Source organism: Schistocerca serialis, chromosome 3, assembly GCF_023864345.2.
Source record: "Schistocerca serialis cubense isolate TAMUIC-IGC-003099 chromosome 3, iqSchSeri2.2, whole genome shotgun sequence".
In the NCBI taxonomy this organism is placed as follows: Eukaryota; Metazoa; Arthropoda; class Insecta; order Orthoptera; family Acrididae; genus Schistocerca; species Schistocerca serialis.
Window position 1 is genome coordinate 71,778,063 of NC_064640.1, and position 16,208 is coordinate 71,794,270.

A 16,208-nucleotide genomic window follows, 5' to 3' on the forward strand; every position below is an offset into this window, starting at 1 on the left:
GAGGGGGATATAGAGAGAGAGAGTGGGGGGGGCAGGATAGAGAGAGAGAGAGTGGGAGGGGCAGATAAAGAGAGGAGAGAGAGAGAGAGAGAGAGAGAGAGAGTGGGGGGGCAGAAGAGAGAGAGAGAGAGAGAGAGAGAGAGAGAGAGAGAGAGAGAGAGAGAGTGGGGGGCAGAGAGAGAGAGAGAGTGGGGGGCAGAGAGAGAGAGAGAGAGAGAGAGAGAGAGAGAGAGAGAGTGGGGGGGCAGAGAGAGAGAGAGAGAGAGAGAGAGAGAGAGAGAGATGAGAGTGGGGGGGGGCAGAGAGAGAGAGAGAGAGAGAGAAGAGAGAGGAGAGAGAGAGAGAGAGAGAGAGTGGGGGGCAGAGAGAGAGAGAGAGAGAGAGAGAGAGAGAGAGAGAGGGAGGGAGGGAGGGAGGGAGGGAGGGAGGAGGGAGGGAGGGGAGAGAGAGAGAGAGAGAGAGAGAGAGAGAGAGAGAGAGAGAGAGGGAGGGAGGGAGGGAGGGAAAGGAAGGAGGGAGGGGAGAGTGGGAGGGAGAGAGGGAGGGAGAGAGGAGGAGAGAGGGAGGGAGGGTTGGGGAGGGGGGACAGGCAGGCAGGAGGGGGGACAGGCAGGCAGGAGGGAGGGAGGGAGGGAGGGAGGGAGGGAGGGAAGGAAGCAGGCAGGGAGGGAGGGAGGGAGGGAAGGAAGCAGGCAGGGAGGGAGGGAGGGAAGGAAGCAGGCAGGGAGGGAGGGAGGTAGCTACGGTATAGAGGTACAAAAGTTGTCTGTGGCCTTCTGAACAAGTCTTAATTTCATTAACTTTGCCACTAATTTCACTAACTTTGCCACTGTGTTATAACAGACCTCAAGATTAAAAAATACACTTCTGAGAGTTGACCAAGTAGCAAAGACTGCTGTTTTACTGCCCCCATGTTTAAGATTGTTGAGAGTGGAATGATACCTTTTGAACCCATAGTAAAACTAACTAAATAGCCCCCAATATTGTAGAACATAGGTTAGATGATAGTGCTAGTACCTTTCACACACAGCAGCTGATGGTAATACTCTAGCTGGTATGGTTCATTCCTTGTCAGAGTAGGTGTGACCAAAACTGCCTCTGTGTACGAACCACAACAATTACCACTCGGGAACATTCTATTAAAAGTATTTCTCACATCTCATTTTTCAGGAGTTGTACCCTGCAAGAAAATGCAGTACCTAGCTCCCACATGAAGAATGGCTAGTTGTTTCTTTTCAGTGTTGGAAATGAAAGTCCCAGAAGCAAAAAGCTAAATCCTTCTATTAAGTGGGAGCAACTGTTTGGATATTTATCATGCAGAGGACAGCTGTGGTGAAGCAGCATAGAACATTCATTCAATGGCCACTCCGCAACTGGCTCTGTTCCTGTCTAAATCATTATTTTAGTGCAGACTATGTCCTGCGATCATATGAATGTCTTTAAGTTTAAACATTGTCTCCCACAGACAGAAATGTGGAGATTTATCTTGTGTTATTAGTTTCTGTTTCCCCGTGTGTGTTCTAAATCATTTTTGTTGCAGTGCAGTGTAGAACGCACTCTATCATTGAGTTTCAACGCTGTGTGTTTCTCTTTTCACTTCATGCAGACACAGCCTTAGTATCGTTAATGTCAGAGAGAATTAATGTTCTGACACTGAACTACACAGGATCATCATTGTCATTATTATTATCATCATTTTACCACCCCCCTGCTGCCGCCATCATAACCCTTTGTTATCGTTATTCCTTGCAATGGAGCAGCCAGCATAAAGTAAAGACTGGGATACATCAAGCCAGCATAAAATACAGACTGGGAAATGTCGAGCCCTGAATTTACATTTTGTAAAACTGCTATATTTTGTAGATGTATAGTTTTTTAATTGACCAACAAATGGCATTTAGTGCAAAGTTTACGCTAGAACTCATATATGCAGAGTTTTATTCTATCTTTGCAGCTTGCTTTTATGTGGAAATATCTATCTTTACAACTAGATTTTTCATAAGTGATGCAAATTACTTGGCAAATGTTGGAAGCTATTTTGACTTACTCATTTTCTATGTCTCAAAGTCATGCAATTTCCTATGAACTACAGAATCTTTTTCTCTTCTAGAGCCAGTAAAAATTTCTGGCTCTGCACTAGGTGTTTTGTAGGACAATTAATGCATATTTGCTATAAATGAAATGTACGCTGATCATGGCATCTGTGTCGAAATTCTCCTAATTCGTATTTTACAAGTCTTTTTGTATGGTTATACTTAACATTTCCATTGCCTCACAGAATTTCAAGAAAAATGGACATATTTTAGCATGATAAATCAAGATTTTAAAGTATTACCGGACAATCATACAGATGAAGGTTCTTCTTGAAGTAGCTGTTTTCACTAGTTCATCACTGAGCAGCTTCATTATGTCTTGTGCAAACCACTTAATCTCTTACATTTATTGGAGATCTAATATTAAAGAACCATGCACTTGAGAATGATCAGTACAATCAAAGATTTTCTGTTTGGTTCTTGAATACTAATGTGCATGTCTTAAGTCTAAAGGGTTGAGCCACAGACTATAGGAGGAGCTGTGATGAACTTTCCTATCAAGATACTGCATACTCATTGTGTGCCAGTTTCTATGATCCACAAACACGATATCCAATCTTCACAACTCCACATATCTATCTTCTTTATTCAAACTATCGATTACCATGTATTACCGCAGTATTTGAATGGTCCAATTAGTAAAATATTTGTATATTACCTTTCAGCATTTTGGCCAGTATGCTGTGAACGGGAATATAAGTTGTGTTTGGCCATTAAATGGAATTTACCATTTAAAGGGATAATGTAAATTTTATACTTCAAGTGATAATGGTCTGTTGTTGAACCACATATTTCTTACATCAAGTGAAGCATTAGTATTACAGGGTGATTCAAAAAGAATACCACAACTTTAGGAATTTAAAACTCTGCAACGACAAAAGGCAGAGCTAAGCACTATCTGTCGGCGAATTAAGGGAGCTATAAAGTTTCATTTAGTTGTACATTTGTTCGCTTGAGGCGCTGTTGACTAGGCGTCAGCGTCAGTTGATGCTAAGATGGCGACCGCTCAAGAGAAAGCTTTTTGGGTTATTGAGTACGGCAGAAGTGAATCGACGACAGTTGTTCAGCGTGCATTTCGAACGAAGTATGGTGTTAAACCTCCTGATAGGTGGTGTATTAAACGTTGGTATAAACAGTTTACAGAGAATGGGTGTTTGCGCAAAGGGAAAAGTTCTGGATGGCCGAGAACGAGTGATGAAAATGTAGCACGCATCCAGCAAGCATTTGTTCGCAGCCCAGGAAAATCGACTCGCAGAGCTAGCAGAGAGCTGCAAATTCCACAATCAACTGTATGGAGAGTCCTACGAAAAAGGTTAGTTATGAAACCTGAACGTCAACTACCCGAGGCGATGGATCGGCCGCCAGGCAGCCCGTGACAAGAGCACTTCATCACTGGCCTCCAAGAAGCCCTGATCTTACCCCCTGCGATTTTTTCTTATGGGGGTATGTTAAGGATATGGTGTTTCGGCCACCTCTCCCAGCCACCATTGATGATTTGAAACGAGAAATAACAGCAGCTATCCAAACTGTTACGCCTGATATGCTACAGAGAGTGTGGAACGAGTTGGAGTATCGGGTTGATATTGCTCGTGTGTCTGGAGGGGGCCATATTGAACATCTCTGAACTTGTTTTTGAGTGAAAAAAAAACCTTTTTAAACACTCTTTGTAATGATGTATAACAGAAGGTTATATTATGTTTCTTTCATTAAATACACATTTTTAAAGTTGTGGTATTCTTTTTGAATCACCCTGTATATTAAATGTAGTGTAACTGTTAACACCTATATTTATAGTCACGAAATGTACACGTTTACAACTTACCTTCTAGAGCTACAGCGTGCCCATTCTCTAACAGGAAATCATCACTACTGCGCTTTGCAGAATCACCTGTGCCACTATCTTTATCACTTGACTGTTCTGATGTTACATCAATATAGAGATTGGGAACAGAACCTCTGCAGTCCGGATGTGACCGCAAAAGTGTGCTCGGATAAGGACAGGCATCATTTCCGGCTTCCATTAAACCCATTCTTTTACGTGTATGATAGATAATGACAACCCAAATCACCGAAGTCCCAACTGCACAACACACCACAGTTATTATGATGATTCCTGTTATATCACCATCTGTCACACCAACAGCAGATGCTAAAAAGAGAGGTATATATCAATTCATTGTATGAAACAATAAAAAATCACATTACCTAAAATTTTCTGGTTCTTGTACCACAAAATACATTATATATCCAAAAAATTACAGCTAATGAGAAACATGTGATGCATTTATTATAAAACACTTTGGCAAAAAACAGTCAAAAAAAGAAGGAAAAGAAGAGGGAGGGCTCTTTCAATTGTTAGTATTTTGGTATCCCACAGGTTCTAGTGGTAAAATTAAATTCTGCAGTATTGTTGTAAAACCCTTCTACCTTTCTGGCCAAAAAAGGTGATTTAAATTATCCGAAGATCAGCTGAGAGATATTTCACTAAAAAAATTTAGTAAATATAATTTGAAAGAATAAAACCTTACTATTTATGAATAGCTAATTACATGACCTATTTCAGTAAGAGAAATCAGAAAACAATCAATAGTAACGTGGGTGAGCACTGACAAATGAACAGAACAGAATAAATCAGTAAGGCAAAATATTCTGATTAAACTATTTGAGAACTACTATTATACTTTTACAAAGCACTTACAATACAACAGTTCATTTTTCTAGGCAACATACATTTTTTACGAACATACCACTGGCCATTCAATTCGCAACACTACAAATGCAGCATGCACCAAAAATCAAATTGGCAGGAACTGCATGCTTGGCTACGCAAATGATTAGCATTTAAATGCACAAAGTAGATACAAGTAATGTCATTTACATTCTGTATTTTACATAAGATTACGTGTCAGGTTTCTCACTGAGGAATCACATTAAAATGTTGTTTGTTAGTGAGAAGATCATTTCATGCAATATATAAGAAAGAAATGTCTACTAACATCTGCTGGAATTCAACAATGGCAGGATTGTGGCCTATCGAGCCTGTGGTTTATCATTTTGTAATACTGCTATTCACAACAGTCGGGACCCCACAACTATCACGTGAACACGGAATCGAAGAGGTCAAGAGGGACATACTTAATGTCATGGAGGATCAGAATGGCCCCATGCTGATAGCGTCCATGAAGAAAAACAAATAATTTGCTCGGGCATGATGTATCACACAGCTACGTCATATACCTCGAGTCAGAAATGGGCTTCTTTGCAGCAAGATAAATTTCCAGATGAACAGTGCTAAAATGTCTGAAGCACCACAGACTGTCAGTACGGTGACCATTTTCGTGGCTTCTCTCAATGCGGCAGCAGAGAGGTGCCAAAAGGGGTGCACTCAACGACAACAGTAGACAATGGAAGTGTCAGTGTATGGAGGCTATGAGGAGAGCGAACATGGTGATTCTATTCATCATCACGATCATAAAGGCATCTAGTTCTCACCGTCAGTAATCTGGACAATAACCAGTGGCTGCACCCTATTTTGAAGGTCTCCACAATGTTACCTTGCAACAAGAAAATACAAAATCACAAATTGCCCATGCTGTCCCAATCTACCTCGATACAGAGTGTCTTCGACTGGGGCCCTGGCCAACCTGTTTTTGAGATTTCTCAAGTCCCTACAATTGATGAACTCTGGCATAGTGTTGAAGCAGCATGGAATGATGTGCCCATATCTATCATCCAAGCTCTGTTTCACTTGATGCCCAGCCAGTTAGAGCTACTGTTGGTACCATAGGTGGCAGATCTGTGTACTACAACTCACAAGCTGTGTACCACAAAATCACCTACATGTTTTATTCCTATATACTGTGTATATAATGTAAATAAAATTTCTTTATTTCCTATCCTTCCTTGTGATGTAATTTCAATGACCAGCAGTGAACTTGCAAACACACATGTGAAACTAAAGTGCTGCTGTGATCCATGAATTAACCACACTTATGATTTCTCCAATTGAAACATAATCATAAACTACAATGGCCAAAATTTGTATTCTGTAACTCTGAACTAACTGGCCATACATAACCTTCATGCAAATGAGCACACGATCTCCATTTAATCTACATCTGATTCAAATCCCACTTGTGTGTACTTTAACATTACTACTTTCATAAGTATTATTGTGAAGTTGCCAAACTTACCTGGAACAACAGTCAGCTTGGAGTAACCCCTTTCGGTTCCCAGAGTATTGGACATCTCGCACTCATAGGTTCCTGCATCAGAAGGTATTGTGTTAACAATCACCAACAGCTGATCTTCAGCAGTAAAAAAATGTCTTTCTGTTGTAATCAAATTTCCTCCATCTTTTTTCCAAACCAGTTTTGGTTTTGGTGAGCCCGATGCCATGCACTCTATAACAATTGGTTCTCCTGCTGTTATTTCCTTGCTCTCCATTGGCTTCACAAATGATGGAGGTTCTAAATTATAAACAAACACAAAAATTAAGTCAAAATCTTACAATAAAATAATATATAATTGTACAATATATTAAAATGTAACATGAATATTGTAAACATGATTTCGAATCATTTGGACTACAGGTACCTGACCACTTAATGTATATGAACAGGTAACAAAACTGGCACCGTAGAGGTTAAATTGTGACTCTCAACAGCGCAGTTTCACCATGCTCGCTCCATTTTTAGGGGATGAATGCGGTTAAAAGGTAAATATTTAAAAAGTTCCTGTGATAAAAGTTCAGTCAAAATCTCATCCACTCTCACTCATTTACACTGATCATCATTTAATCACTCACAATCATCCATAATTTGAAACTACAAACAATGCCTGTCTGTCAAATCTGTTTAAAATGGGTAGAGTAAGTAAGAAATACCTAAAATAGCAGCTCAGGAAAATGTGGCTGGCCAATTACCTACAAAAACACTGGAAGAAACAGCCACAGCTAAAAAAAGACATTTTCCAAAAGCGTAGCTACAAGTTTGATCTTGTTTATGTACCTGTCTACCAATCAAAGCCTCAAATACACTGTTTAAGCTTTTGTGTCTCTGTCTCTTCAGAATCCAGACCTCATTGTATAAATCCTCATCTGAAATGGCACTTTCACCTTACGTAAATGTTCTGCAGAATTATTCCTCGCTTCATTAGCCCATATTTGTACATAATTGAAAGCAAGCTTTTGCAGTGGATTTTTACTGGGCAGTTACAGTTTTTCAGAAAACCACTTAAAGGATTCATCCCATTATATTTATGAGTTCTTCTCAAATGACATCTCACAGCATGAAAAAATGAAGTTCTTCTTTAGGACATTACCATTTATCACATTTTATTTTCTACCAATAAAGCTGTTAGTGAGTTTCCAACCTATTTCAGTACACAGGAAGGAAGGAAGGAAGGAAGGAAGGAAGGAAGGAAGGAAGGTAGCTTAGGGTTTAACATCACATTGACAACAAATCATTAGAGACAAAGGACAAGCTTAGATTGGGGATGGCAAGGAGTGAAATCAATTATTTATATTTCAAAGAAACCACTCCACCATTTGCTTTAAGTGGTTTAGGGAAACCATGAAAAATCTAAACCTGGATGGTCAGACAGGGATCTGAACACTGTCATATTGAATGCAAGTTCAGAGTCACTGCATCACCCTGTTCAGTTATTCAGCGTACATCTGATTTTTGCTACCTAAGCAAGTTATTAAGATAATTTTTCCAACTTTCTCCAGTTCTATTTTTTACAACCAATTACACAATTGTCTCTTAAATATTGTTTATCTGTGTGTCGGTCACATGATCAAATGATTTTAAATTGACTGAACAGTTTTCCCTCTCTAGTGCACCATCCTGTCTGAAAACATGAACCCTTTAGGTAAGAGTAAAATTAATAAATATCTTTAAAGTAATGTAAGTACATTTTTATTATGTGTATTGGAACACCTGTCAAGAATTTGCTAACAAACAAGGTTTGTACTCACCCAAAACACTTAAGGTAGCATTTGCGACAATGAATCCAGCCGTGTTCTTGGCAGTGCAAGTGTATACTCCCATATCAGATGCCTTAACATTAACAATGAAAAAGACATCATCTGTAGGCATTACATGCATGCGGCGTTCTCTTGCTGCTGGAAAGTCATTTCCACCATCTTTCTGCCACACTATTTCTGGAAGAGGCAGGCCAGTGGCTGCACATTCCAAACGGGCTGTACTCCCAGCCTTTGTAGTTACATCAGTGGGAATTTTTGTAAAACTAGGAAAGGCTGTGGAAAAAGAAGAAAGAGTAACTTCTGTCTTTGTGATATAAAGTAACATTGGTGTAAAGTTTCTTCACACACCCCAAAAAGAGAAAATTACCAGTGAATTAATACCAGTATTTCTGGAAAACAATTCAGTTTGTGAACTATGTTATCACAATATTTATTGCAACAAAAAGTCTGGAACAACATCTTCAACTGGTTAGACAAACCACACTGTAAACTCCTTACGCAACAAACCTCATAATTCCCTACACAAATAAAGTCTATCTCTGAGATTAGTTACTGTGTTGGAGAAAATGGTTACTTGCAAATAGTTATGAGAAATGTTAATACAACTCTAATGGAATCCTCAGATCTGATGGAATATACAGGGTGTCCGAGGAGGAATGGTCAATATTCAAAGGTATGACAGGAATAATCATTCAAAGCAAAAAAGCCTAGTCAACATGGATTCTAAAAGGTATACCTTACGAGCTACAAGCTCTTCTTCATCTTTGCTACTTTGAAACATCTCTCCTACTGAACAAGTGCTCATAGCTCTTACGGTATGCAGTTTACCATGTTTACTATACTTTTTTGCTCTGGATGGTAGTTCCTGTCATATCCCTGAATACTGACCCTTCCTCCTGGGACACCCTGTATACAGGAAAGACAGACTGAACTCAAATGATGATGGCAGGCTTATTTCCATCAAAACCACTGTCAACTACAAGAAGTTAAACAACAAAAATAAGCATTAAATATATACAAGAAAGTAGCTGATCAATTATATCAAACCAAGTAACAAAACAGCACAACGTAACTGTCAGGACTTTCACTGTCATTTCTCGATGTTTTGTCTATTTTGCAGTCTTGGGCTGATGACTGTTCTATCTGTTATCTTTAGTTTTGTCAACAGAAGTGGCTGGTAATCTCAAAGAATCATCCTCCATCAGATGGGGCAAAATGCTTCAAAAATATTTATAGAATACCAAATATACATTTCCTGATCAAGCAAATTGTCAGGAAGCATTTTTTTATTTGTTAACAAATTACAGAGAGATACATGTATTTGTAGAAGTGGCAAAGAAAGAGATCTATGCGACACTGTATTTAAAATGCTTGTTAATTAATTATATAATCCACTAACAAGGACACTGTTCATTTTTTCCTCAAAAACCTTTATCTCACACAACCTAGAATTTGAGGAGTAACAGAAAACTGTTCCCAAGCTTATGCAGTCATTTGTAACCCCTGAAAACAAAATGGCATCAGGTGTTCTGATTGGGGCATTGGAATGTTTTCAGTCATCCCACAGAATGCATAATAACCTCTAAGACTTCATGAATGGGACATCAGTGAAGAGTGTTTCATGGCTTTGGTAGCAGCACTGAACACGTGTCAGAACTCACAGTGTTCACTTGACAATGATTTAACACCACACTAGAGTACTTAGGTCCTTATTCTGAAGTAAAATCATCCAAACAGTACTGACTGGTCTGCTGGCCACACATCTATAAGAGCTGCATAAAGACCTGCTGTTTTCCTCACAACATAAGATGGAGCTACTTGACAGGGAACAACCACTGTAACTCCAGGGAAGAATGTTTGCACTTGGCAGTATAAAGGTTCTGGATGTTATAGCTACAATAATTGAACAAATGCCAAGTTTGCTTTGTACTACAAAATGCGCAGGTGTTTCTAAATAACACTGTGAAGTGTTATTATAAGAACGATTAACTGCAAGAGTTACATTCAAAGTCAATGAAATGGGAAAATCCATCTAAATGTCTTGATCTATATCTGTTAAAAATTATGTTGCACTCCACATGACGGCTCACAATTATTGGCAGATCAAGCATACTAGCAAAGTAGTTCTACAGCACTTTCTTCCAATCTGTCATTGCATGTTTACACACAACTCCTGTAAATAGCAGGTGTATAGCTTATGCCAATAATGTCCTATATGAGTTTAGATCGGATGATTTTGATGGCTAGGACCACAGTAGCATGATTTGAGACTTATACCGTCAATTAAATGATGCTTGTGCAAGAAAATGCACTATAATAGTTCACACAGATGTGCGGTCAGTGTGGTGCAGCTTGTAGAGAACTTGTGGACGTTGTAGCAGCACGTTCATTCCATAGAGTCAGACAGTATATCCCATGGAAAATTAAGTAAGGTAGTTGCAGCAGATTCATAATATAGTTTCAAATAGGTTCCCCACTAACTGTAGTAGTAGTAGTAGTAGTAGTAGTAGTAGTAGAAGAAGAAGAAGAAGATTCATACCATAGATTTTAAGCTAAGTGTACCACAATGGCCATACACTCATTTGTTAGAGAACAGTATTATTCTTCAACTAATACTGATTTTTGTTGTGGGTACGCCTTGATGTGGTGGAAATTTGATACTGATGTATACGAAATGTTAATCTCCAATCATCCTTGATATAAACTGAAAGTGACCTAACATCCATGCTAGCATCACATTCTTATGAGATTTTTATTTGATTCCTCACATCACTTGTGTTTTATGTTACACAAAAGACTTGTAAAACTTGCAGCAGACTCCTAAATAGCAACAGATGAGGAATCGGATGGTGTGAGCAATACATCCAAGTCTTTATTGATTGGTGGGGCAGTGAGGCTTCTATTTGCAAACTTCCACAGGATTTCTAAATCACTTTCTAAATCACTATCTTTGGCAGTATCAGCGCATCCATTGTCAACATGTACGAAGGTGATATGATGAGATTAATATCTCAAGACTCAAAACAGTGAATATATTTAAAACATCCAAGTGTCGTGAACCCGCGCAGCTTATACACTGCAATATGGATCGCCATGGACAGACAAAATCTATAATAACGCATGTTAAACCACTGTTTGATGATTATGTCAAGTACGTGTTGGAACATAGAGTTTAAAAAGAGGCATTAGAAAAGTGTGTAGGTGTGAGTACGTCTGCTAGTATTACTCCTATAAACAGAAATTCTAATCACACTTAAGTCTATTAGTGCTCCAATTGATTTGCATCCAATAGAAGCTAAATTTAAAGGATATAAAAAGAGGAGTTATTTGGATCATGTAGTCTTTGATACATTTATGGAAGTGACTACCATGATGGACAATCTGCTCCCATGGACCAACATCCCATGCAGTTATTCTGTGAAATGACATTTTTTTTTTTTACAAACTGCACTTTCTTCTTATTATTCCACAAAGTAAAACGTGCATTTAACAGTTTAAGGCTTCTTATACATGCTCCAAAATCCATGACGGTAACACCACCTGTGGCAGACAGTTGATCCCGTATATACTAGTCTAACATATGCCGTATACCATGTGATAAGATGAATCACAATTGTGTATAACTGGAATTATATGTATTGAACTGACTGGAATTGAAGTATGTACAGGTGAACTATACAAGATGTATATGGGAGGGAGATTGCTCAGTATCTCACCATATTCGCACTTAGTACAAAATATTCAATGTCCAATCTTCATCCAAAATATTTCAGGGTAGCCTTCACAAAATCCAGCTCCCAACAGCCTAGAACAACTGTAAGTTCAATGATTTTCAGAAATATTTTACTACAGTCACACATATTTCAATGCCCTAAAACCTAGAAGGCTTATAGAATTTCTCCAAGTTTGCACTCACATCACATCTACTGACCATTGCTATTATGACCAGCAAAAGATCTCCTGCACGAGGTCTCTTGTTGAAGGAATCATACTGACATTCATCAAAAAATGATTTAGAAATCATGTGGAAGTGTGGAAGTTTGCAAACAGAGGTTCCACTATTCAATCAGTGTAATGGTATGAGCAATACATGAAAGGTTTTCATTATCATAATTGTATGATAATGAAAACCTTTCATGTATTGCTCATACCATTAGATTCCTGAACTGTCCCATTTGGAAATCTACTGGAAGCATTACATGCCTTATGTATAACATAAAACACTTACAATTTAAGTGAGGAATCGGTTTAAAATCACTTAAAATTGCAAAGCTGGCCTGGACATTAGACTGCTATTTGTTTAAAGGAAGGAATGAAGTTTACCATTTTGTTTACATCAATAACAAATTTCCATCACAGCAAGGCATAACAACAGTGGAAACCAGTGTTAGTCAAAGAACAATACAGTAGTGTCATCTATTAAAAACCATTTGCTCAATCCAGTAGGGCTGCTGCTGCTGCTGCTGCTGCTGCTGCTGCTACTACTACTACTACTACTACTACTACTACTACTGCAGCTAGTGGGCAACCTATTTGAATCACTAGTATAAATCAAATGCTACCATCTCATTGAATTCATCACAGGATCTGCTATTTGAATCTATGGGATGACTGTGCTCCTGCAACAACCACTAGTACTCTTATCAATTGCATCACACTGACCACACACCTGCATGAACTATTGTAGCGAGTTTTCCTGCATAAGCATCCTTTAACTGACTGTAGCATAAGGTGGTTTGAGGAGCACTCTCACAATCATGGCTTAACCATCAGATTCATGTGATATGAATGCTTCATGGATGTTATTGGATGTCAGCTCTACACCAGCAATTTAAAGGACTTGTGTGTAAACATGCAATGACAGATTGGAAGCAACCACTGTAAAACTGCATCACTAGCATGCTTGATCTGCCACCACTCTAAGTCATTATCTGGAGTGTGGTGTATGTTGTAACAACAGTAGCTAGAGACAATGAGTTAGATTTTCATTTGAATATATTTTGATTGACTGTGAATGTAACTCTTACAGGTAATCATTCTTACAATGACACTTCACAGTGATATCTAGAAAGAACTGTACATTTTGTAATATGAAGCAAAAATGGCATTGGTTAAAAATTATTGTAGCCATAACATCCAGAACCTTTATACCGCTGTGTGCAAACATTCTTATATGGAGTTACATTGCACTTTCTCTGTCAAGTAGCTCAGTCTATATCATGAGGAAAAGTCACACGTTTATACAGCGTTTAGAGCTGTGTCTCCAGCAGACCAAACAGTACTTCTTGGATGAGTTTACTTTAAAATAAGGACATAAGTACTGTAACATGGTGTCAAAACATTGCCAAGTTAATGTTGTGAGTTCTGGCACTTGTTCAGTGTGACTACCAAAACCATAAAAAACATTTCACTGATTTCCCATTCCTCAAATCTTTGATGATATTATGCATTCTGTTATAATGATTGAGAAGATCACAACTGCCCAATCGGGGCACTTGATGTGTGTTGTTAGCCGAGTTCAAAAATGAATAAATAACTATATTTGGTTTTTGAATGTACAGGCTGAATGGTAGGGGAGCAGGTCTGACACACAAAAATGAGATGATCTTATAAAAATAGTATTAGGAAGAGCTAATGAAAGACATAGACTTCTTGGAGGAAAAAAAAAAAAAAAAATTGCCATGTACCATAATGGAGACGGCACTGAAGATGCCAGTACAATCAAGTGTACAAATTTGTTTGGTATGCTTATGAAGTATGCATGACAACAGAGACCAAACAAAATGAGAGACATTCTTCAAGGATCATAAAAAATACATTCTTCATTGATCATAAAAGATACATGTAATCCAGACGAAACTGTACTGGTAGGGAGCTGGTTAGAAGTACCAATATATTGATTTAGGTAGAAAATTTCATTAATTTTGGTACAGTATTTGTTGACTTTGGAATAAAATTGACACAAAGATTTAATGATTTGCTGTATGGACTATACTGTATATATCCCACCTTTCTCGCAAATAGAAGTATCACTCCCAAGCGATCACTTATGGGCACGACGTTTCACAATTCAGCAGCACTGGACTGAAACTTGAGTCCCTCCAGGCCAATAGGGGATGCACAATTCTATAAATGGGCAGGTGACTGCAGCAGCATTGTGAAGTGGTCATTGGAGCACCTGCGTCATACCTATGGAATGTGTTTATGAATGATGGTGTTCTTTCCTGGACAGCATGTAGTATTCAGCATCCATCAGACAGGTGGCACTGGAGTCTTGCCCATATCACTATTGGTACTTTTTAATGTTGAGATGCAGAGTGCACAAGAACAACCGACTGCCACTGTTGTAAAATGATGGTCTTTTCCTGTCACATGGATTTGCCACACTTTTGACAGTTGCAAATGAAGTTGTAAACACATATAAATGTGTGGGAAAAAGTACCACCACAGCTGTATATTTAGAAAGACTTTATTGTCTCACATGACTAGCTTCGGCGGCACATTACCACCATCCTCAGGCCCCACCACTGCCAAATGATTATTAGATTTTCTTGGTGCATTTATTGTGGCTCAATACAAGTACACATGTGCTAGCTTTCCTCAGGAGTCTCTACTCACAACTGTGTTGTCTCCAATGCTACAGAGACAACACAGTGTTGAGTAGAGACTCCTGAGGAAAGCTAGCCCATGTATAGTGGTAGTAATGGGGAATCCACAATAAATGCACCATGGAAATCTAATACTCTTTTGGCAGTGGTGAGGCCTGAGGATGGTGGTAATGTGCCACCAAAAATAGTCATGTGAGACAATAATGTCATCCTCAAGATAGAGCGTAAGTCCCTCATTGATGCAATAAGACAGACATCCATAAATTATATTTGGCTTTAAAATGTCCCTAAGACACAGCAGGTGTAAGTAAGTTTGAGGTGTTTCGAGAGAGTCTGGGCATGTCTATGAACAAGGCATGTTACTGCCTGTTTTAGTAGTTGCCATCCACCACACACATGAATGTTTTGTGGTGAATTTTACAAACACAGTACCTGATTTTTTTTTTTTTTCCTCCTGAGCCACTGTACAAGTTCTCACCACACAACAAATATGCTTGATTTTTTTAAAATTTCCCTGCAGAAGGTCTGTGTGGGCTATCAATCATTTTAAACTTAGAACATGTTGGTTCTAAGCTACCAGGACCAGTTGAGTGGCGGGTGAGATGCTGCCAGCACACAGCTCCACTCCTCCAATACCAGTACAGTACAGTGACTTGGCTTGGTGAGGTAGGTGATGGAATGGCGGCCTTATCGTACTCGGTTGGTATGGAAGCCCAGCACGGTGGTGGTAGCACGGTGTTTGTGAACTTTGGAATGTGCATGGAAGGGACTCTTCCTGTATTTTTTGTTTAAAGAGAGACACAATTGTTCCTATCCTATTCCTACTACACAGCACAAGCGAGCAGAAAACTGGGATGGGAGAAACTGTTTACACATAGCAAAAGCAGAGTTAAACTTTGATACAGTTTACCATAATATAACACTTAAGATAGGATTTTACACTTAGAAGACATAATATCTGACAACCATGCAGCTTGCACCCGTGTTCCCAGGTCCTCCATCTTGGATTCTAATGTCATAGGGCTGCACAAATATTGCCAAGTCAACCATCTTGGAATTTTTTAATTTCACACAAACAGGATAATGTTCCATCATAGATTTTTTTTTTAAATTTACCACCATTTTACACTTAGGACAATTACCCTACTTCCACATCTACATCAATACTCCACAAGCTGCCTGACAGTGAGTTGTGGAGGGTACTTCTGGTATCACTAACTGATCCCCCTTCCCTTTTCCATTCGTGAATGGGATATGGGAAGAATGATTATTGGTACACCTCTGAATCAGCTCTAATTTATTGAATTTAAAGTCATTTCACAAGACGTATCTCAGAGGAGGTAATATGCTGTCTGACTCTTCTCGAAAAGCACTCTTTCGAAATTTCAATAGCAAACCTCTCCGTAACACCTCTTTTGCAGTGTATGACAATGGAGTTTATTGAGTGTCTCAGTGCAGCTCTAGCACACCAAGTAAATGATCTTGTGTCAACACACACCATCCTTCATTGGATCTACT

The 16,208-nt window shown here is 38.9% G+C and overlaps 1 protein-coding gene across 1 annotated transcript in view; it reads right to left on the reverse strand.

Moving 5' to 3' along the window:
* Nucleotides 1-16,208, reverse strand: part of LOC126469725 (leucine-rich repeats and immunoglobulin-like domains protein 3) — a 74,119-nt gene that overhangs the window by 12,585 nt on the left and 45,326 nt on the right. Inside the window, exons 10-12 of the mRNA XM_050096916.1 lie at nt 8,074-8,355; nt 6,287-6,562; nt 3,916-4,242 (exon numbers count right to left, since the gene is read on the reverse strand). Coding sequence (XP_049952873.1) covers nt 3,916-4,242; nt 6,287-6,562; nt 8,074-8,355 — 885 coding nt within the window. The remainder of the gene's footprint in view (nt 1-3,915; nt 4,243-6,286; nt 6,563-8,073; nt 8,356-16,208) is intronic.